General features: G+C 44.7%; 1 protein-coding gene across 5 annotated transcripts in view; it reads right to left on the bottom strand.

Moving 5' to 3' along the window:
* The window catches only part of LOC110506673 (pleckstrin homology domain-containing family A member 7), a 148,732-nt gene that overhangs the window by 113,939 nt on the left and 12,299 nt on the right, over window positions 1-22,494 (bottom strand). The window contains exon 1 of one of the 5 annotated variants that reach the window (XM_036963917.1): window positions 21,250-22,145. The exons of 3 other annotated variants lie outside the window; for them this stretch is intronic. In XM_036963917.1, coding sequence (XP_036819812.1) covers window positions 21,250-22,037 — 788 coding nt within the window. In that variant the 5' untranslated portion in view covers window positions 22,038-22,145. Of the gene's footprint in view, window positions 1-14,612; window positions 14,781-21,249; window positions 22,146-22,494 lie in introns of those variants that run through there. One more of the 5 variants, XM_036963920.1, reaches the window with a different exon arrangement.

The raw sequence follows: 22,494 nt of genomic DNA, 5'->3' as shown, positions 1-22,494 counted from the left end.
AACAATCGATGTCCTCCACAGCCCTGCACAATCCAATTCCACTGGCCACAGCACTGCAGCCTGCAGCACAGGAGCAAGACGGGAGTCTGCTCTGGTCTAGGTCTGTTGGAATCTCACCAGTGAAAAGCAATCTCAATAGATAAAAACAGAAAGCTACAGCTACATCAAGCATACAGACTTCATCACATCACTGGGGTTATTTGCCTCTGTCACCGAGCGAATAGAGACACTATTCAGCTTGGCTGGGTACGGCTAGAGCAGATCTATAATGTCTCACTGACAACACCAGTCATTCAGAGTCTCCTGTCATGGAGAGAGTGAGATGTAAAAGCAGGAGGTGCGTTGTTTAATGAGAGCACACACTCAGCCCTGCATGGGAGGAGCGAGGGAGTGGAGAGGGCTGTGCTTGGCAGCCCCTCCTGTCATTTTGTTGTTCTCCGTGGGCTGAGCCTGGGCTTGGGGGAGACCGTGATGAAGGGCACTGCACCTTGAACGGAGCTCCACACACCATCACACACATCCATCATGTCAAGAAGGGGCGGCACCGCCCGCCCAAGGTGTCATTGTCGTTTCTCCACGTTGTTTAGAAAACGTTTCCTCTCGACTCTGCTGAGTAGAAACTATCATGGGCATAAAGCACTTGTCACCACATCTCCAAGCCGGGCCTACGGCGAGAGGGTTTGAAATATCAAAAGTGACGCGAGGATCACTTTAACAGGCTAACTCTATCCACCTATACCTCAGGCTCATACAGTGGAAGGATACCAGACAAGAGGATCACTTTAACAGGCTAACTCTATCCACCTATACCTCAGGCTCATACAGTGGAAGGATACCAGACAAGAGGATCACTTTAACAGGCTAACTCTATCCACCTATACCTCAGGCTCATACAGTGGAAGGATACCAGACAAGAGGATCACTTTAACAGGCTAACTCTATCCACCTATACCTCAGGCTCATACAGTGGAAGGATACCAGACAAGAGGATCACTTTAACAGGCTAACTCTATCCACCTATACCTCAGGCTCATACAGTGGAAGGATACCAGACAAGAGGATCACTTTAACAGGCTAACTCTATCCACCTATACCTCAGGCTCATACAGTGGAAGGATACCAGACAAGAGGATCACTTTAACAGGCTAACTCTATCCACCTATACCTCAGGCTCATACAGTGGAAGGATACCAGACAAGAGGATCACTTTAACAGGCTAACTCTATCCACCTATACCTCAGGCTCATACAGTGGAAGGATACCAGACAAGAGGATCACTTTAACAGGCTAACTCTATCCACCTATACCTCAGGCTCATACAGTGGAAGGATACCAGACAAGAGGATCACTTTAACAGGCTAACTCTATCCACCTATACCTCAGGCTCATACAGTGGAAGGATACCAGACAAGAGGATCATGGTTTTATTCTGTTGTGGGACTTGGAGTAGGGAATTAGGTTATCTGGATCTGAGCTAATCCCTCTCATTCCAATAGCATTTCATGGCTGCCATGTAAACAGACAGTGATCCTGTCCTGGGGCTGACGGAGGGGACATAAAGAGGGATCATGTGACAATCAGATTCAGCTCCCCTCATGCTGTGGAACATGTCCAATCCCCTTACAGTACCACACACACACACACACACACACACACACACACACACACACTCACATCCAGACGCAAGCACACACACATTCATCTACAATCCATTTATGATAGTGTCAAATCCATTAGGGATCTAGGTAGTAATTATAGCATGGTAATCATTGCAGAATGTATTGACACACTTTAAATAAATCTGTTCTCACCCTATAATACCTCAGCCCAACATTGCACTGTGCACAGGACAGGTGGAAATGTTGCTTGTTCACAGCGCAGAGATAAGAGATGTGAGATGTGAGATAAGAGATGTCATGTGTTTATGTGTGGTGTATCAGAATAAGATATGAACGATACGCTGTTAGATAACCTACAGATGTGTTCATGGTTGCTATGCTGCCATGAGGTCGCCTAGAGAGAGAATATTGTACATATTTTGTCATTTTTGTTTGTTTTTGTTGCATTTCTAGGATTTGACTGCTCTGGGGGTTGATCACTTACGTCTCGTGGTCTTGACGCTCAGAGTTGCAGAATTGGGATGAAAAGTCAATATTTTCTACTGTTTGGCTATTTTCTAGTTTGGATTCAAATAATGAATCCCCAGCTTTATCGTTTCATCTGTAGGGAAGAATTACAACAAGCACTGCATTCTGTGTCTAGCGATGGCAGAAGAGGCTCAGGGACTGTTCTTAACCATTGCCAAGATGTGGGTGATTTGTGTGCTTTTCAGCAGCCATGGCATCACCCAGGTGGGTGCTACATGTTCAGCAATGGAGGACCAGAACCTAGAGGAGCAGGCCCTTTGGAGGAACTGACCGTCAGAGAAGATGTGGTACTCTGATGAAGAGCTCCAGGCCTGTTTGGCAGACTATTTGTTTCTCTCTGGCTGTACCATCGATGCCCCCCCCCCCCCTGCTGAAGCTACACTGCCTTTCCAATCCAAACTGCCTCAACTCCCAGCCTTTCATCCCAGGCCAAATAGAGATTCAATCTCCATCTCTACCATCTCATTTTAAATGTCTTGTTTGCTTCTCTTTATATGCACATTGAGATGATTTTCTGTAATGAAAAGCGCTACACAAGTTAAATAAATTATTATTATTAAATAAATTATTATCATTACCTTCATTCCATATTCACCATGAGGTTTCATTAGATATACCATGCATTATGTGGTCCTGTGAGTCTCAGTTGGGAGAGCATGCCGCTTGCAACGCCAGGGTTGTGGGTTCGATTTCCACAGGGGACCAGTACGAAGAAAATATAACGTATACACTCACTACTGTAAGTCGCTCTGGAAGGAAGTCCTTTATGAAGCATGCTGAGGCAGAAACACACACACACACACACACACACTGGGAGAGAAACTTGACTAGTCTGCGGTAATTGTGCCACAGAGGAACGATTCCCTGAGGAAGTTTGATGGGTATGGGCCTGTGACCGAGGCAGAGGTCTTCTTCACACAACTCTGATTTAATGTTTACTGCAGCAGAGAGGGTTGTTTTTACCTCCACGTTGGCTTGGCTGTGTGTATAACATCCCCTCAGAGTCCCCAGGACATAGAATGAAAACATACGCAGATTTTTATGACTGCGCATGAACATCAAGAGGAGCAATTTCTCCTCATCTTACTCCCACTATCTATCTCCTCTCCGCCGCTCTCTAAATCTCCTACCTTCTCCTTCTATTTCTCCACCCCCCTCCCCCGGTGGCTGTGCAGACTGAGTCAGCGCTTTAGGGTGTTGTGTGATCACCTAGTCTACTGGGAGGGACCTCCCGGCTCATTGGGATCTCTCCTGCAGTTCTCATTACACTGTCCCCAGGCTACAGACTAACAGAGCAGAGCCACAGAGCCACTCAGCCCCAGCTCCCACAGGGCCTTGCTCTAATACACACAGTTAACACAACATAGCGCTCCATTACTGCTACTGAACCACACCGCTCAGTGGCACTGACACACAGGGCCCACCACCATAGTGACACAAACAGACACAGGTCCCACAGCAGCATCAGGGGCTAATAGACTGATAGCCATTCTTACCACTGGAGAAAAGCCTAACTTTACTGTAATCCTGTACACAGTATTAAATATGGTAGAATAGGATAAACAGTACAGATTTATGACTAAACATCTGCTTCTGACACACGTTTTTTATTTTATTTTACCTTTAAATTAACTAGGCAAGTCAGTTAAGAACAAATTCTTATTTTCAATGACGGCCTAGGAAGAGTGGGTTAACTGCCTGTTCAGGGGCAGAATGACAGATGTGTACCTTGTCAGCTTGGGGATTTGAACTTGCAACCTTCCGGTTACTAGTCCAACGCTCTCTAGTCCAACGCATTCACATACTGTGTGGGTACAAATAGGTTCAGTACATATCCTTAGATCTTCTCCAGCTGTGTCTTTACCATGTCCACCAAGGTCATCCTTTTACAAAGCGGTTGTATTGGAACCATAGCTCATCCAAATCAATCTTCAATAGGTGTGACAGAGAAAATGTAATCAGTCCCTTAGAGATTTTCATGTCATGCTTTTATACATTTGATACCAAACTAGCAAAACGACAAAGTCAGTCAGGGTACTGTACACAAGCCATTCCTACAAATGATCCAACAAGTAAGGGGTGAACAAAGTGAACAAATATATTCTGAGAAGTTATACTGATAGGGAGTTATTGAATCCGGGGGCCATTTTCAGTGCTCTCTTGTAGGGGGGTGGAGACTTAAGAGGCTTTGGAAGTCAGGCATCAGGAGTAACCAGCCATCTGCCCCATGTAGCCTGAAGTCCAGCTGGACAGTCTTGAGGAAACAGTGAGCTGCCAGATACTGGGAAAACCAACCCTTCCCAGGTATTTCTCAGCAGCACAGGGTTGATCTAGGGTTGAAAGGTCATGCTCTTAATATTACAGGGAATCCACTCCCATTTCAAAGAACTCAACCTTCTGGTAGATATCACCAAGGCTATTATTGGAAATCCTTAACTCTTTATGGAAATTCAAGGAATTTCTATATCGCATGTATACAGAACAAAAATATGAGCGCAACATGTTGGGCCCATTGTTTCATGAGCTGAAATAAAAGATCCCAGAAATGTTCCATACACACAAAAAGTTTCTTTCAAATGTTACATCCCTGTTAATGAGTATTTCTCATTTGCCAATATAATCCAGGTGTGGCATATCAAGCATGGTCATTACACCAGTGCACTTTGTGCTGGGGACAATATAAGGCCACTCTAAAAATGTGCAGTTTTGTCACACAACGCCACAGATGTCTCAAGTTTTGACTGCAGGGATGTCCACCAGAGCTCTTACCAGCAAATGTTATGTTCAGTTCTCTACCATAGGGTCGGTTATTTGGTCGATAGGCTGTTGGTCGACCTAGATTTCTTTAGCCGAGCAGTATAAATATTGTTATTCATGTTGCACAAGACATCTGTTTCGCGCCTGCCTCAGTGGACTAGTCCATTGGGGAGGCCACGGGGACAGCACAGACCGTCACTCTAAGACGTGATACTGACATTGTATATGGTTATATTCTGCAAAAGTAATGGTGCAACACTAAGAAATCTAATATTATTTTATAACAGCAGCAGCAGAGATGAGGAAACAGCCCTTGCCTTAAGAACTATTCGGACAGGATTAGTTATACTGGGGGTGGTGGTGTAATGTAATTATGTGCACAAGCACAAAACAAAATATCTGTAACATTGTCGAATGCATCAGTAAAAAATATTATACCAATTTAATGTAACCCTTGCTGTTAGTAGATTGCAAAGCAGCATACAACTGACCTAAACGTTTGAAAATTATAAATTCACTTTTGCATCCATAGCCTTAAATTGCATCTCAAGTGCACTGTTTAGCTCACATCTGAAGGCTGTAGGGCATTTAGGACGTGTACTGCGGCTCGCTAAAATATCCTAATGATTACGTTCACATTTTCTCAATTCAAATAATATGGCGACACTATACCAAAGATGGTTTGGTATAGTTTAGAAACTTGAGAACCAAGCTCAAGTTATCAGTGTAGGCCTGTTATTGCCTGGACTGTAAATTTATTGGAAAAAGTACGAATTACAGGGGGCAATTTGGAAAAAAAAATGTACCCCGTCAAAATCGTCCTCTGGAATAACAGACATTTTGTGGTAATAATTACATAAGTCCTGTGCAAATAGGGTTTAGCATAATCGTTTAAGAAAATTGAGGAGAAGGCCTCCCGAGTGGCACAGCGCCCTAAGGCACTGCAAAACAGTGTTTGAGGCGCCACTACAGACCGGGGTTCAATCCCAGGCTGTGTCACAGCCGGCCATGACCTGGAGACCCACGAGGCGGCGCACAATTGGCCCAGCGCCCTCGTGGCGGGCCGGGTGCCTGTAAGTGGACTGAGTTGTGTTTCAGTGGATGCATGGCTCTCGACCTTTGCCTCTCCCGAGTCTGTACGGGAGTTGCAGCGATGGGACAAGACTAACTACCAATTGGATATCATGATGAAAAAGGGGTAAAAACAACAATTTTGAGGAGGGAGCAAACCCCAACCTATAATAAATAGCCCCACTTAAATGTGCCTGGCTTTATAAATCATGCATACATACAGTGCCTTTGGAATGTATTCAGAACCCTTGAATTTATCCACATTTTGCTAACTTTACAGGCCCACACCTGTCTATACAAGGTCCCACAGTTGACAGTGCACGTCAGAGCCAAAACCAAGCCATGAGGTCGAAAGAATTGTCCGTAGACCTCAGAGACAGGATTGTGTCAAGGCAAAGACCTGGGGAAGGGTACCAAAACATTTCTGCAGCATAGAAAATCCAAGAACAGTGGCCTTCATCATTCTTAAATGGAAAAAGATTTTTCCTAGAGCTGGCCGCCCGGCCAAACTGAGCAATCCGGGGAGAAGGGCCTTGGTCATGGAGGGGACCAAGAACTGGATGTTCACTCTGACAGAGCTCCAAAGCTCCTCAGTGGAGATGGGAGAACCTTCCAGAAGGACAACCATCTCTGCAGCACTCCACCAAATCTGGCCTTTATGGTAGAATGGCCAGACTGAAGCCACATGATAGCCTGCTTTGAGTTTGCCAAAAGGCACCTAAAAATTCACAGACCATGAGAAACAAGACTTTCTGGTCTGATGAGACCAAGATTGAACTCTTTGGCCTGAATGCCAAGCATCACGTCTGGAGGAAACCTGGCACCACCCCTACGGTGAAGCATGGTGGTGGCAGCATCATGCTGTGGGGATGTTTTTCAGCGGCAGGGACTGGGAGACTAGTCAGGATCAAGGGAAAGGTGAACGGAGCAAAGTACATAGAGATCCTTGATGAAAACCTACCTCAGGACCTCAGACTGGGACCTCAAGACACCTTTCAACAGGACAACAACCCGAAGCACAGGAGTGGCTTCGGGACAAGTCTCTGAATGTCCTTGAATGGCCCAGCCAAAGCCAGGACTTGAAGCCGATTGAACATCTCTGGAGAGACCTGAAAATAGCTGTGCACCAACTCTCCCCATCCAACCTGACAGAGCTTGAGAGAATCTGCAGAGAAGAATGGTAGAAACTCCCCAAATACAGGTGTGCCAAGCAAGAAGACTTAACTTCTTGGATATAGGGGGCGCTATTTTAATTTTTGGATGAAAAACGTTCCCGTTTTAAACAAGATATTTTGTCACGAAAAGATGCTCGACTATGCATATAATTGACAGCTTTGGAAAGAAAACACTGACGTTTCCAAAACTGCAAAGATATTGTCTGAGTGCCACAGAACTGATGTTTCAGTCGAAACCCAGATAAAAATCCAATCAGGAAGTGCCGCATTTTTTGAAACCGCCTCATGCCAATGACTCCTTATATGGCTGTGAATGGGCCACGAATGAGCTTAGGCTTTCTGTCGCTTCCCCAAGGTGTCGACAGCATTGTGACGTTTTTGTAGGCATATCATTGGAAGATTGACCATAAGAGACTACATCTACCAGGTGGTCGCTTGATGTCCTCTGTTGCAATTATTGCGTAATCTCCAGCTGCAGTATTTTTCCGTTCGCTTCTGATGAGAAGCCAACTGTCACGACTGATATATTATCGAATAGATATGTGAAAAACACCTTGAGGATTGATTCTAAACAACGTTTGCCATGTTTCTGTCGATATTATGGAGCTAATTTAGAAAAAAGTTTGGCGTTGTAGTGACTGCTATTTTGCCAACACAAATAATATTTTTGGAAAAAATGAACATTTGCTATCTAACTGAGAGTCTCGTCATTGAAATCATCCGAAGTTCTTCAAAGGTAAATGATTTTATTTGAATGCTTTTCTTGTTTTTGTGAAAATGTTGCCTGCTGAATGCTAGGCTTAATGCTATGCTAGGCTATCAATACTCTTACACAAATGCTTGTGTAGCTTTGGTTGAAAAGCATATTTTGAAAATCTGAGATGACAGTGTTGTTAACAAAAGGCTAAGCTTGTGTTTCAATATATTTATTTAATTTGCGATTTTCATGAATAGGATACGTTGCGTTATGGTAATGCGCTTGAGGCTATGATTACGCTCCCAGATACGGGATTGCTCGCCGCTAGAGGTTAAGGCTGTAATCAGTGCCAAAAAGGTGCTTCAACAAAGTACTGAGTAAAGGGTCTGAATACTTATGTAAATGTGATATTTCCGGTTTTTATTTGTAATACATTTGCAAAAAAAATCTAGTGACCTGTTTTTCCGTTGTTATTATGGGGTATTGTGTTGAGATTGATGAGGAATTTATTTTTTTAAATCAATTTTAGAACATGGCTTCAACATAACAAAATGTGGAAAAATTCAAGGGGTTTGAAAACTTTGCAAAGGCACTGTATTGCTTCTGTTGCCTATTTGAGTGTTTGTTTAATAGCCTACTGATTCTGTGAGCACAAAGCCTTATAAAATGGCAGAATGTCAGATAAACCAATTTCACAGATTTGGCTGTTTTTAATCTTTGCTACGCTGTAATAATGGCTTTCCAATTTCTTTCCAGTTCGAACAGACTGGTAATACTTTAAGTTATTTAGTGTTGTTTACACTGTTCCCGTCACGACTTCTGCTGAAGTTGTTGCCTCTCCTTGTTCTTGCGGTGCTCGGCGGTCGACGTCACCGGTCTTCTAGCCATCTTTCATTGGTTTTGTCTCGTCTTCCCACACACCTGTTTTCAATCCCACCCATTACCTGTTGGGTATTTAACCCTCTGTTTCCCCTCATGTCTTTGTCAGAGATTGTTTATTGTCAGTGTAGTGTTTATTTCGTATAGGTGCGCAACGGGTCTTCGTACCCATATTTGTTTATATACATTTTTCTTATTAGTGTTATGGAGTATGTTACTTGGAGATTTATTTAAAGACTCCATTTTACACTCCGTTTGACTCTCCTGCGCCTGACTTCCCTGCCACCTATACACACACACACACACACACACACGTCTCTGACAGTTCCAAACAGGCAGAACAATTATATTGTAATCTAACAGCACCTGTTTATCACACATAATATACACGTTGCTCTCGCTCCTATAGCCTGCTTTTTCTTGATCTCCTTACTGTTATTATTACAATTATTATGATCATCGTTATAATAATAAGTAATGTCATTATCATTAGTAGGCTTGGTATAGTATCCTTATACAACCACCATCGAGCTGTAGGCCTAAGAGCGCGTCCTGTCTAGTCTTAATACCGCACTGAGGCTTATATTTCAATATATAGGCTACTGTATCAATCAATCATTCATTCGTTCATGCCATCACACAGCATACGAGACGTTCATGCTTTGAAATGCAAGCAAACATTTTAGATGTAATTAAATAACAAAGGGAGCTTTGAATCATTAGCCTAAAAAATAAATAAACCGCAATTCACAAATGCACGCAACTGTTTTTAGTCTGCAGTAATAAAGGCTTTATTTTTTATTTTTTTCTCGTACAAACAGATTCTGGTAGACTTATTTATTTAGTGATGTTTACACGGATCCAATTGGGCCGAACAAAATTGTATATTGTAATCTAGAGGTGAAAGAAACACACGCCTATTTAGTCGAGGTACTGGCTAGCGGAGTGAAACACTTGAAAAATGAAAGGAGAGCCGCACACTAGGAGCTCAGATGCAATAATTTAATAACCTAACATCCAACGTTTCGACAGACAAGCTGTCTTCATCAGGGTATAAATATTGTAATCTAACAGCAACTGTTTGGCACAAATAATACTCATGCAACCTTTGCTCCTATACCTTCCCTTTTTTTGATCTCCAGTAGTTTCCACAACTAAGTCTTCCACAGATCTGACTTCCTCTTTCCCTCCTGAGCAACCAGTAAACATTCGCCCAATTTGAGTTTCTTTTTCACGTCCTCCACATCCATTTTGCTGTCGACATTACTGTGTTCGGAGTTTGTTATAACCAATTTATTGATGTGATTGTGATAGGCTATAGGTCAGGCCCTATTGGCCACTTGCATGGGATGCTTACATGTTTCATGTAAAGAGAGCAAGGGTTGAGGGAATAGGGAATGTTTTTCCTGAACAAATTAGGGATTTCAGTAACAGAACTTTCCAGAAAGAAAGTAAATGGCTGAAATTATGTTGCAGCTTCAACATGGACAGCACAAAAAACACTTGCTGTGCTATGGTGCCTTTTCGCTGCAGTACGGAGGAGAGAGACAACGTGCGCCAGTCACACAGGCACTCAGTCATTTTTTTTAACACAGTGTTACCATTGGGATCTTTGATTAAATAATTAAGACCCACAAATGACTCAAACAGTGTGCTTAAAGCATCAGACAAGCTCAGTGCATACAGTATGTAGCTGGTTTTATTCAAACAGGTATGGTATGTCTGTCTATATATGGAAAATAAGTTTAAACACTTTGGCCATTCAATTGGTCGAAAGAACGGGGACAGCCCTACTCCACCATAACTGCCTCCAACATCTTTTAGAGATTTTGGCAGTACGTCCAACTGGCCTCACAACCGCAGACCACATGTAAGCACACCAGCCCAGGACCTCCACATCCGGCTTTATCATTGTCTGATTCCAGCCACCCGGACAGCTGATGAAACTGTGGGTTTGCTCAACCGAAGAATTTCTGCACAAACTGTCAGAAACCGTCTCAGGGAAGCTCATCTGTATGTTCGTTGTCCTCACCAGGGTCTTGACCTGACTGCAGTTGCGTAACCGACTTCAATGGGTAAATGCTCACCTTCGATAGTCACTGGCACGCTGGAGAAGTTTCCCGGGATCAACTGTACCGTGCAGTTGGCAGACAGTGTGTATGGTGTTGTGGGGGCAAGCGGTTTGCTGATGTCAATGTTGTCAGAGTGCCCCATGGTGGCAATGGGGTTATGGTATGGACAGGCATAAATATGGACACGAACACAATTCAATTTTATCGATGACAATTTGAATGCACAGAAATACCGTGACAAGATCCTGAGGCCCATTGTTGTCCCGTTCCTCCGCCGCCATCACCTCATGTTTCAGCATGATAATGCACAGACCCATGTTGCAAGGACCTGTACACAAAAATGTTTCCATGGCCTGCATACTCAACATACATGTCACCCATTGAGCATGTTTGGGATGCTCTGGATTGACATGTATGGCAGCATATATTCCAGTTCCTGCCAATATCTAGCAACTTTGCGCAGCCGTTGAAGAGGATTGAGACAACATTCCACAGTCCACGATCAACAGCCTGATCAACACTATGTGAAGGAGATGTGTCGCGCTGCATGAGGCAAATAGTGGTCACACCAGATACGGACTAATCCACGCCTCTACCTTGTGTTTTAAGGTATCTGTGACCAACAGATGCATATCTGTATTCCCAGTCATGTGAAATCCATAGATTAGGGCCTAATACATTTATTTCAATTGACTGATTTACTGATATGAACTGTAACTCATTAAATCTTTGAAATCGTTTATATTTTTGTTCAGTGTATGAAACCTGTGAGTAACAACAGGCTCTATTTTCCTCTATTGAATATATTGTCCTGGCCTGCTTCAATGTTATTTCTCAAATGTTTCATAGTCAACCGAGTAGAGGGCGCTAGCCAAACCCTCCAGCTAAGAAAGACACGACCTCCATACGTTCAGAGCATACAGATGAAGAGTGTTGCGCCATGTCGCCCTGTGGCCAAGTGGCAGACTGGCTGAGTTGGGCTGATCTGATTTTGGCTGGGCTAAGATATGTTGGACTGAGCTAGGCTCCTTTGAGCTAGTTTCTTCCAGGTTGGATTGGGCCGAGCCGAGCCAAGCTAGGCTGGGATGAACTGGTTTGGGCTAGTTTGGTCTGACTTCCACTCCCAGTCCCCTGCATCCAATGGGTCACAATATGTGGTCTGGAGCTGTCACACACTTCTTATGAGCAGGGGCACTTTGTGGCTGAGAGCTCAGCAGGGAGGTGACATGGGAGCAGGGAGGAATGATAAATAGATCAAACAACCTTACTGTTGTGCTTGACACTGAGATTCTGATAGAATGATAACAAGCAGGAAGTCATAGACCCCTATGAAAGGGAAAGGTAATGACAGAGTACAATCATGCCATGAGCTAAACACTATCAATACTCATTGATATACAGTGGGGCAAAAAAGTTTAGTCAGCCACCAATTGTGCAAGTTCTTTAAGTTCCCACTTAAAAAGATGAGAGAGAGGCCTTTAATTTTCATCATAGGTACACTTCAACTATGACAGACAAAATGAGAAAAAAAATCTAGAAAATCACATTGTACGATTTTTAATGAATTTATTTGCAAATGGTGGAAAATAAGTATTTGGTCAATAACAAAAGTTTCTCAATACTTTGTTATATAGCCTTTGTTGGCAATGACAGAGCTCACATTTTCTGTAAGTCTTCACAAGGTTTTCACACACTGTTGCTGGCATTGTGGCCCATTCCTCCATGCAGATCTCCTCTAGAGCAGTGATGTTTTGGGGCTGTTGCTGGGCAACACGGACTTTCAACTCCCTCCAAAGATTTTCTATGGGCTTGAGATCTGGAGACTGGCTAGGCCACTCCAGGAGCTTGAAATGCTTCTTACGAAGCCACTCCTTCGTTGCCCGGGCAGTGTGTTTGGGATCATTGTCATGCTGAAAGACCCAGCCACGTTTCATCTCCAATGCCCTTGCTGATGGAAGGAGGTTTTCACTCAAAATCTCACGATACATGGCCCCATTCATTCTTTCCTTTACACGGATCAGTCGTCCTGGTCCCTTTGCAGAAAAACAGCCCCAAAGCTGTTTCCACCCCCATGCTTCACAGTAGGTATGGTGTTCTTTGGATGCAACTCAGCATTCTTTGTCCTCCAAACACAACGAGTTGAGTTTTTACCAAAAAGTTAGATTTTGGTTTCATCTGACCATATGACATTCTCCCAATCTTATTCTGAATCATCCAAATGCTCTCTAGCAAACTTCAGACGGGCCTGGACATGTACTGGCTTAAGCAGGGGGACACGTCTGGCACTGCAGGATTTGAGTCCCTGGCGGCGTAGTGTGTTACTGATGGTAGGCTTTGTTACCAGCTCTCTGCAGGTCATTCACTAGGTCCCCCCGTGTGGTTCTAGGATTTTTGCTCACCGTTCTTGTGATAATTTTGACCCCACGCGGTGAGATCTTGCGTGGAGTCCCAGATCAAGGGAGATTATCAGTGGTCTTGTAAGTCTTCAATTTCATAATAATTGCTACCACGGTTGATTTCTTCAAACCAAGCTGCTTACCTATTGCAGATTCAGTCTTCCCAGCCTGGTGCAGGTCTACAATTTTGTTTCTGGTGTCCTTTGACAGCTCTTTGGTCTTGGCCATAGTGGAGTTTGGAGTGTGACTGTTTGAGGTTGTGGACAGGTGTCTTTTATACTGATAACAAGTTCAAACAGGTGCCATTAATACAGGTAACGAGTGGAGGACAGAGGAGCCTCTTAAAGAAGAAGTTACAGGTCTGTGAGAGCCAGAAATCTTGCTTGTTTGTAGGTGACCAAATACTTATTTTCCACCATCATTTGCAAATAAATTCATTAAAAATCCTACAAATGTGATTTTCTGGATTTTTTTCTCATTTTGTCTGTCATAGTTGAAGTGTACCTATGATGAAAATTACAGGCCTCTCATTTTTTTAAGTGGGAGAACTTGCACAATTGGTGGCTGACAAAATATTTTTTTGCCCCACTGTAAATATCAATGTAAACCACAACGATTCAATCTGTGTTTAAGTATGTTCACACCAGGGAGGTAGAGAAAACAGTATTACTTCCTCAATCAATGAAGTATGGATAAAACCATTTCAACATATAGTGAAATAAATAGCCCATCATCACTGATTTGAGCAACTGAGATATGGGACAGATGTATAAATTGTCTAGCTGGGTCCTGAGAGCAGTGTGAGGAGTGACCCCACACAAACAACACATTCCAAACAGGGGTGTCTCACTGTCTGCCTGACCACAATAACAAGGAGTAGGCTAGTCAGTGTCTCTGGACAACATGACTGAGCTTTCCAACAACCATCTGTGTGTCCTCAACCTGCCTCAACACACACACAACTATACTGACCACACAGAAACAAGTGAACGTGAAACAGTTCAACAACACAGTAGTCAATATTAATGACAACATGCACTAAAGCACCATAATGGTTTCTTTGGCTTCCCTTTCCGTTTTCTCTGGGGCAAGAGACGGCATTGCAGAGCTAAAAGGCCTGGTTAAATGCAGGTTTCCTCTGTACACCAGCCTGAGACATCGTAGGACATCGTAGGTAGGCAATAGCCAGATGTCTGTTCAAAAAGCACCGCACTAACACATGATAAACAAGACAAAACCTCCCTGCCAGGGATCATACACAGACGCTTTACGGTAAGCAACGCAGTGAGTGCAGCAGCTGCTAGCAAACTCTAGCACATCAAACTGAGCATAGCCAGGTAGCCATAAAGAAGGCTACGGTACATCTGTGCTAGTTCTGCTATAGGAGTCCTCCAGGAGGGGACATCAGCCATACAGACCTGCTAGGAGTCCCATGGTAGAAGGGCTTCCTGGTCCTGGGTTGAGGGGTGTGTGAGGAAGAGGAGGAGCAGCCCGGCTCCCTCCACATGTTAGCTGCAGGACAGGACAGGACAGCTCTGTGTTGTACCCCACTCAGCTGTGATGCTGCCCACTGCTGACGTTGTCTCAGGAACGCATTTAAACACTGCTTCCCGCTTCTTCGCCTGGGCTGTCCCACTCAGACGGAGACACGGGGGGTGGGGCTACTTCAGCACGCCCACATCTGACGTGATGAGACCCTCCCCAAAACAGCCACAGCTCTGGGGTGGGATGACCGAGGGGCCCAGTCAACCCCAGAGCAGCAACACAGCAGGACCAGAGGGAGACCAGAGTGTGGAGCCTCGGCCATGGAGCAGTAGGAGTAGCAGCCTGGGATTGCCAGAGCTCCCCTCCCTCTCTTCTGCTACGTGCATTCCACAGTGGAGCAGTGACGTCAGAGCCCTTTCCTTTCCTGTGTTGGGCTGGATGCCCCCTCTCTCTGCTCCATTCTCCCTGCAATCATGCAGAAACCACTGTCACACTGGCAGCATGTGCAGGGGAAGGGAGGGGAGAGCCAGAGGGGGAGATACGGGGGAAGAGAAGGAATAGGAGAGAGAGAGAGAAGAATGGAGCGCAGTAACATGAAGGAGGGAGTAGGGAAATATGTGGAAATGGGAAAAGGGAGGGAGGGAGAGCACGAGCGAGAGGGAAAGAGAGAGCGTCCGTGCCCTGAGAAATAGCAGCGGAGCGTTGGCAATGCTCCAGCAGCCTAAGAGACTGATTACTAGCCCTGCTGAAAACGCCTCCTATCGGCTAATGAAGAGAGGGGGGGGCACAGGATGACTCCGGCACCAGGAAAAAGATCCTCCAGAGGAGAACTCATTTCCCCAGCACCATCCTTATCCCTCATTCATCCCTTCTACCTCAGCCCCCTTCTCATCCCTGACCCCTGGTCTGTTCCACATCTACTGTAGCACCACCCTCATCCCCCCCAGCCTCATCCACTGCTGCCCTTCTTATCCATCCACACAGACAGATTCTGTACCCCAGTCTCGTAGCATCTACCTCCCATGAGTCACTGGTACTCACATTCCAAACAAGGGCCTCTTTAGCATTGTAGATTTTACAGCAGTCTGGCAGATTCTCTCCAGTCTAACCGCACCAATTATGTCATTTGGAATAATGCAAAATACCGCATTCGGCATAGCGGGACAAGAAAGCAAGAAAGGCAGTGACAGCAAAAGCAAGCCAGCACGAGGGTATGAGTTGCTATGGTGATTTCAGTAAACAAACAGTGAAAATTAACATCCGGTAGAAAACAACGCAGACGGCAAAAGTTTACATTTTTGAACTCTGGCAGCAAGTCCCGTCTACCGTAGAGGCTAAAGACATTCACCGCCAGCCTTGGTGGCGTTTACAGTCATGCTCTCATTGAAAACAATGATATCCGGTTTCCCATCTACCTTGTACCATCTAAAATGCAGCATTAGCCTGACCATGCTCTGCATCACAGGAAGCACAAATACACAGAAACCAGAGAATAAAATAGAACTGCCAGGGACCTCACGATACGATATTATCATGATACTTAGGTGCCGATGCAATATGTATTGCGATTTTCACGATTGTATATGTATTGCGATTCGATACTGCGATTCTATTGCGATTTGAAGTTCCAAACATATTGCTTACTATACACTCAGTGGCCAGTTGATTAGGTACACCACCCCGTTCATGAAAATAGTTCCCTCCTACAGACAGGAACCGAGGGTGAACCTGCTCTGAAATGCAGGGCATTTCATAATGAGTGCCTAAATCAATAGAGAATAGAGCATCTACTTCAGCCCCCGGCCCACCGTTCCCCTCTGCTTCTACTTAGCATAATCACCCTGGCTTCCTTAAATGGCTTCTTAAACCTCCTACACACATATTATCACACATTCCTTATCCAGGGAGTGCTGATAGCTCACACTTCCTGGTAGACACAGACACACTTCCTCAACCACTTCTGTTGAAGACTTTCCACCCTGATACTCTCTGATATCAGGCTAGCCTCCTGGAAGGTGAGCTTCAAATCAATTCAACAGTGTGGGGTTGTCACGCCAGAGCAAGGTACAAAACAAAGTGAATGGTGGAACCCTGAATCTGGGTACTGGGAAAATGAAACCTTGCATAAAGTAAGCCACAAATCTATGAACGCTATCTATTATTCATTTCCATGTGTCCAGATCAAATACTCTACTCAGCAACTTGAGAGCGATGTTGGGATAATATCAAACAGGAACAAGCACCATGTATGGGTATTGATAGTGATACCACTGTCTGGGGACAAAACCACAGCATTACATACAGGAAAACACCATCCACAAAACCATGGCCACATCCACAAATATGACTACTACTGGCCGGCTTTGATAGGCCACATAGTACATAGGTCATTCATTAACTCAGAGTAAGATAGAGAACCACAACATCACAGTTTATTGAACCTCGCTGCTGTTAGTGAGTCTAAATGAGGTATATGCACAGGCTGAGCTAATCCTACATGAATATAGCTTTTCATACAGTATAAGGTTGCAAAGGTTCCTCTTTCACATAGCTTTAAATAATATCTTACCTTTGCCTTTCACACCAGCCACAAGCTATGAATTCCTCCTGTTGGTCTGTGTTCGGTTGGCTAGTCTTTCCCTCCACAATCCTCAGTATGTCACAGCATTGCATTAGTTCAGAATGTGAAGAGCAGTATTGTAACCAACTGACTAGGTATCCCCCTTTCCTTCCCTAACTCTGGAGGAAACTCTGTTTTCCTCTGTCCTTTGCTATCCTTTCAGCACTCCTTCTTTCCCAGGGTGTGACCAGCGAGCCTGCAGTGTCTGCAGTGAGCAGCCTGCAGCCCAACAGACAGAGACAGGGTTGGCCTGGTTGGTTCAGGAATGTGCCTGGATGAATCTGGACTCCCAGCACCTCACACTCCAACTAGGCCAAAAATATCCTGGACTGTCCTGGGAGGGTTCTGTCCACAGAGTCCACCGATGGAGAAAACAATCATCACAGATCAGGATGAAACACACACAGAGCTCTGTTCCTTCCCAGTGAGTTCCCCTGTACCTGCGTTGAGTGTGGAGGCAGAGGGCTTGGTGAGAGGGTGACTGGGGAGAAAGCAGAGTGCAGCATCAGACAGGGGTATTTGTGCTGTTTCAGCCACTCGCTGATCTGCCCCCACTGTCACCCTGGGCAACTCCGTCAGCACCTATTGCTGCTCCTCCTCTCTGGGACACAACTATAGAGAGACGATAAAGAGATAGAGAATTTCCCACCACTCAGTGGAGAGAAAAAGGAAGGGTACCGTCCAGCCCACCAGGTAAAGAAGTCTGTTTGTCTCGGCTCTAAGGAGCATTAGTCTCTCAGGTTACAGCAGCCATGCAGTCGTCTTCGCAGACAGACAGTGTCTCGTCAAATCAGCTGTAAGTGATGACCTTGCTCTCAGGATGCAACCGGAACCTTCCAGTCTGGGGCCCGTCTCTTCTTCAATACAGGAGCGAGACAGACAGACATATAAGACTAGATGAGACTAGTAGGTTTGGTTAAGCTCTTCGGTCACACTGGTTAAATAGGACAGACCCCTTAGGGTTGAACCAGTATCCCCTGTAAATCTGGAGAGACAGATCACTGTTGACTGCTGTTAAATTCTGTCAATAAGCCTTTCCACAGTAACAAGGCCCCAGCATCTCCAACCAATGCCCATATCAAACCCAATTACACATTGAGGTTGAAATGAAAGACCCTCTATTGGGTGACTGGTGCCATCTGTCCTGTTAGCCCGAGTTATGACACCATTACAGAGAGAAAGGAGCAGAGACAGGACATTGTAAGTATGAGGCTAGATATAACCTCTTAATTGAATAGTTATTTAATTAGGCCATGACGTTGTCCTGGGGCATGTTCAGTGAGGGAACGAACATTACCCCAAAATTAGCCATTTACTTTTGAGTATGGAATGGTGATTAGAGATATCACCTTGATAAAATGTGAGAAAAGAGCAGTGAACAGGAATACGTTATGAAATGAACATGTTCCAATACTGATCTATGTAAATGACAGTTCATCTGTGAAGGCTGGTTGCCAGGGACGACTGACCTCAGTTGTGATGTGGTGTGAGAGGTGAGGTGAAAGTCAAGAGTGGTTGAATAAGATTCAACAGCAATACCTAGTGGTTGATCTGAGAATAACCATAGTTCAACCTAATGTGTTCCACATTACACAGGCACACGCCACAGGCACACGCCACAGGCACACGCCACAGGCACACACACTCCAGTGGCCAGAGGATGCAGACAGAAATGACTTTTCTCTCCCTCTACAGATATTTTACCAGTCTTTAATGTCTTGAGGCACTGCCATGCCCAAAGCCCTGGGCTATTTGTCCTCTGATCACTCATGCCTCAGTGAATTAAGGAGCCACAGAGTTATAACTGGGGGCCACGGTCGGGCAGCTAAAGACAACTAACCACTGCCCAGCCATAATTAGACACATAAATAGTAGAAATCAATAGAGCCATTACTGTGTGACGTGCCACAACAGCCTGGGACGGGACAGCCCCCAATGTGTTACTTTAGTCAGCCATGTGTGTCTACCGTGTCTACCATCTCTACTCAGTGTCATTCATCTCCCTCTACACTTCTCACAACAATAGGGTTACTGTATGGACACTCCTGTCACAAACTCATATGGCATCTGTAAAAAATTATAATAGCTGTAGAAACCACAGAATACGTTTTAAAACTGGTCTATTTCTCTCTGCTCAAGCTACAGGGTAATATAATATACAGTAGACCTAATGCAGCTAGCACAAAGCACAGCCAACCCACTTTACAGTGGATAGGGGGAGAATCCACTCCATCATGAACAATTCGTTTTGCATCTTTGCACAATGGACCAAATTAAATTGCATCAGGCTGAGTCCTCACACTCCCATGTGGTCCATGTGTTCAATAAACGCTGCAGGGAATGAAATTGCTCCAGATCTGCTTTCAGTGGCACACAGCAGATTGAGTTTTTCACACTCAATAATCTGTTAATGTGAACAGCAATATTCAATCACAAAATCCACAGTCACTAACTGGTACAGACCATGATCCTATAAACTCTATGATTTCACGTTTACTGGAGGTGATCCGTACCCTGTGAGATCCAAAAACCAGCTAGGATTGAACCTCTAAAGCCCTGTCAGAGGCAAAGCACCAGCTAGGACTGAACCTCTCAAGTCCTGTCAGAGGCAAAGCACCAGCTAGGACTGAACCTCTCAAGCCCTGTCAGAGGCAATGCACCAGGCATTATGGGCCTGGAGGATCATTTGAGGGATATTTTCAGGTTGGATGACGTCCCCAGTGTGATGACACACATACAGAAGGACTATAGCATCAGACACAGTGATTTACACTACAAACTGAGAAAACACACTCCTACACTTGACAGAGAATTTGAGGAATCCAACCTTGCCAGTAATAAATGCAATATAGAATAATTATTTCCATAGTGTGACAAATGTCTAGGATTTAACAACAAAGACAAATTCATAGAAAATGCTGCCCATGTCTTTCACGGTTATCAAATCAAGCCATTAAAAGGACAAGAACAGACACAAAAGGAAAAGAATAGACACCACAGAACAGAGACGATACAATACACAAATGTCGGAACATTTTGCAAATTAAACTTAAATCCATGAAGCATGCAGAAGGGATGTTCAGTTCCATGGAGCTCGGTTGGGAGAGTGAAAATCTCAGCGTCAGAATTTCCATTTATAAAACAGAGGAGCTTAGAAGCCCATCAGGAGATTCCAGTCAATCCCACACTTCCAAACCAACCACTGGGAATTCTGCATGGGGGCTCAATGACAACACTATTGCTTACACTGACTTTATCTTGTTAATAAGCATTTGCTCATTCCTCACTCTGTGCCAATCAAAACTTTTCCTGTCTGAGAAATGAGGGAAACCTGCAGCATATTTCTGCAGTGTCTCCACTCCCAGTGTCTGACAGAATGCGGCAGGCAGGCAGGCAGGCAGGCGGGAAGGCGGGCGGGCGGGCAGGCAGGCGGGCGGGCAGGAGGGCGGGCAGGCGAGCGGGCAGGCAGGCGAGGAGCTGCTGTCATGGGAATTTAAATCAGTAGGAACAGACCAAATGTTTCCCTCCAGAGGGGCATTGGAAACAACTCTGAGGTGCACAGGATCCTCCCTCTGCCTCATGAAGAGAGAGACAAATGACAAGAGACAAACCACAAGCAATCCACAACTCATAAACTATTATCCACCTCAGCTGTTTTTCCTTCAGACAACTTCCTTCCCAAGAGATACTGCACATGCAAATACAATAAGTATACCAAACATTAGGAACAGCTTCCTAATATTGAATTCCCTCAATTCGACAGGGCATGGACTCTCACCAGGATTCACCTGGTCAGTCTATGTCATGGAAAGAACAGATGTTCCTAATGTGTTGTATATGCAGTGTATGTCAATGCTTTTTCTTTCAGCCTACAATGAAAGTGTATACATTTTCAAGGTGTTATCATCTATCATAATATCTTTTACCAACCGAATCTTCTGAGGCATTACCTTGCACCTTCTTCTATAGTTTCCTCCCGGTCTTCTTCTATGGTCTCCTCCCTGTCTTTTTCTTCTTCTATGGTCTCCTCCCTGTCTTTTTCTTCTTCTATGATCTCCTCCCTGTCTTTTTCTATGATCTCCTCCCTGTCTTTTTCTTGTTCTATGATCTCCTCCCTGTCTTTTTCTTCTTCTATGATCTCCTCCCTGTCTTTTTCTTCTTCTATGATCTCCTCCCTGTCTTTTTCTATGATCTCCTCCCTGTCTTTTTCTATGATCTCCTCTCTGTCTTTTTCTTGTTCTATGATCTCCTCCCTGTCTTTTTCTATGATCTCCTCCCTGTCTTTTTCTTGTTCTATAGTTTCCTCCCTGTCTTTTTCTATAGTTTCCTCCCTGTCTTTTTCTATGGTCTCCTCCCTGTATTTTTCTATGGTCTCCTCCCTGTCTTGTTCTTCTTCTTCTATGGTCTCCTCCCTGTATTTTTCTATGGTCTCCTCCCTGTCTTGTTCTTCTTCTTCTATAGTTTCCTCCCTGTCTTCTTCTATGGTCTCCTCCCTGTCTTTTTCTTCTTCTATGGTCTCCTCCCTGTCTTTTTCTTCTTCTATGGTCTCCTCTCTGTGTTGTCCGGCAGTCTCCAGTTCCAGCAGTACCTGTTCATGTTCAGCCAGGCATTTAGCCTCCTGACCAAGAGGTATGCAGCTGCAGCAGGTTCCCATCCTGGCCCCAGTAGCCTCTCCTCTGCTGCCCTGCTGCTGGCCACCCTGCTCTGTCTCTGACCGTCTGGACCATGACTGGCCCATCCTCTATAATGTAGCTCACCACAGGAAGAAGATTGTCTCATCTCTGCCCTGACAACTGTTAATGTATTCATTGCAGGGTCCAGAGTTAAATATATCAAATGTCAGTTTGGTGAGTGATGGAATGCCTGTTCCCCAGCTCTGCAGTACATAGCCACCCACTGTATCAGCCTCTCAATCCACTCTTTGTCCTGCTCCCTTTCATTCAGTGCAGTGTTATACCCCCAACCCTGTCTGTGTCCTTAAACTGCCATCGCCCTAATCGGTCACCACGAACATGTTGACATGACAGCTGTGTTCCTAACGCCTTGGCCTTGAGCGGCTGTTCAAACCATTACACAGGTTAGGACAAGATGAATGTGGAAACTGGAGACCTGGATGGACATTTAGACATGACACCAGTGTATTTGTGACTAATGACAAAACAGCCTTACAGTATGAGTAACCAAAACATCTATGG

Source organism: Oncorhynchus mykiss, chromosome 26 (genome assembly GCF_013265735.2).
Source record: "Oncorhynchus mykiss isolate Arlee chromosome 26, USDA_OmykA_1.1, whole genome shotgun sequence".
NCBI lineage: Eukaryota > Metazoa > Chordata > Actinopteri > Salmoniformes > Salmonidae > Oncorhynchus > Oncorhynchus mykiss.
The sequence above is the reverse complement of the archived record's forward strand: the minus strand, read 5'-3'. Positions and strand labels throughout refer to the sequence as shown.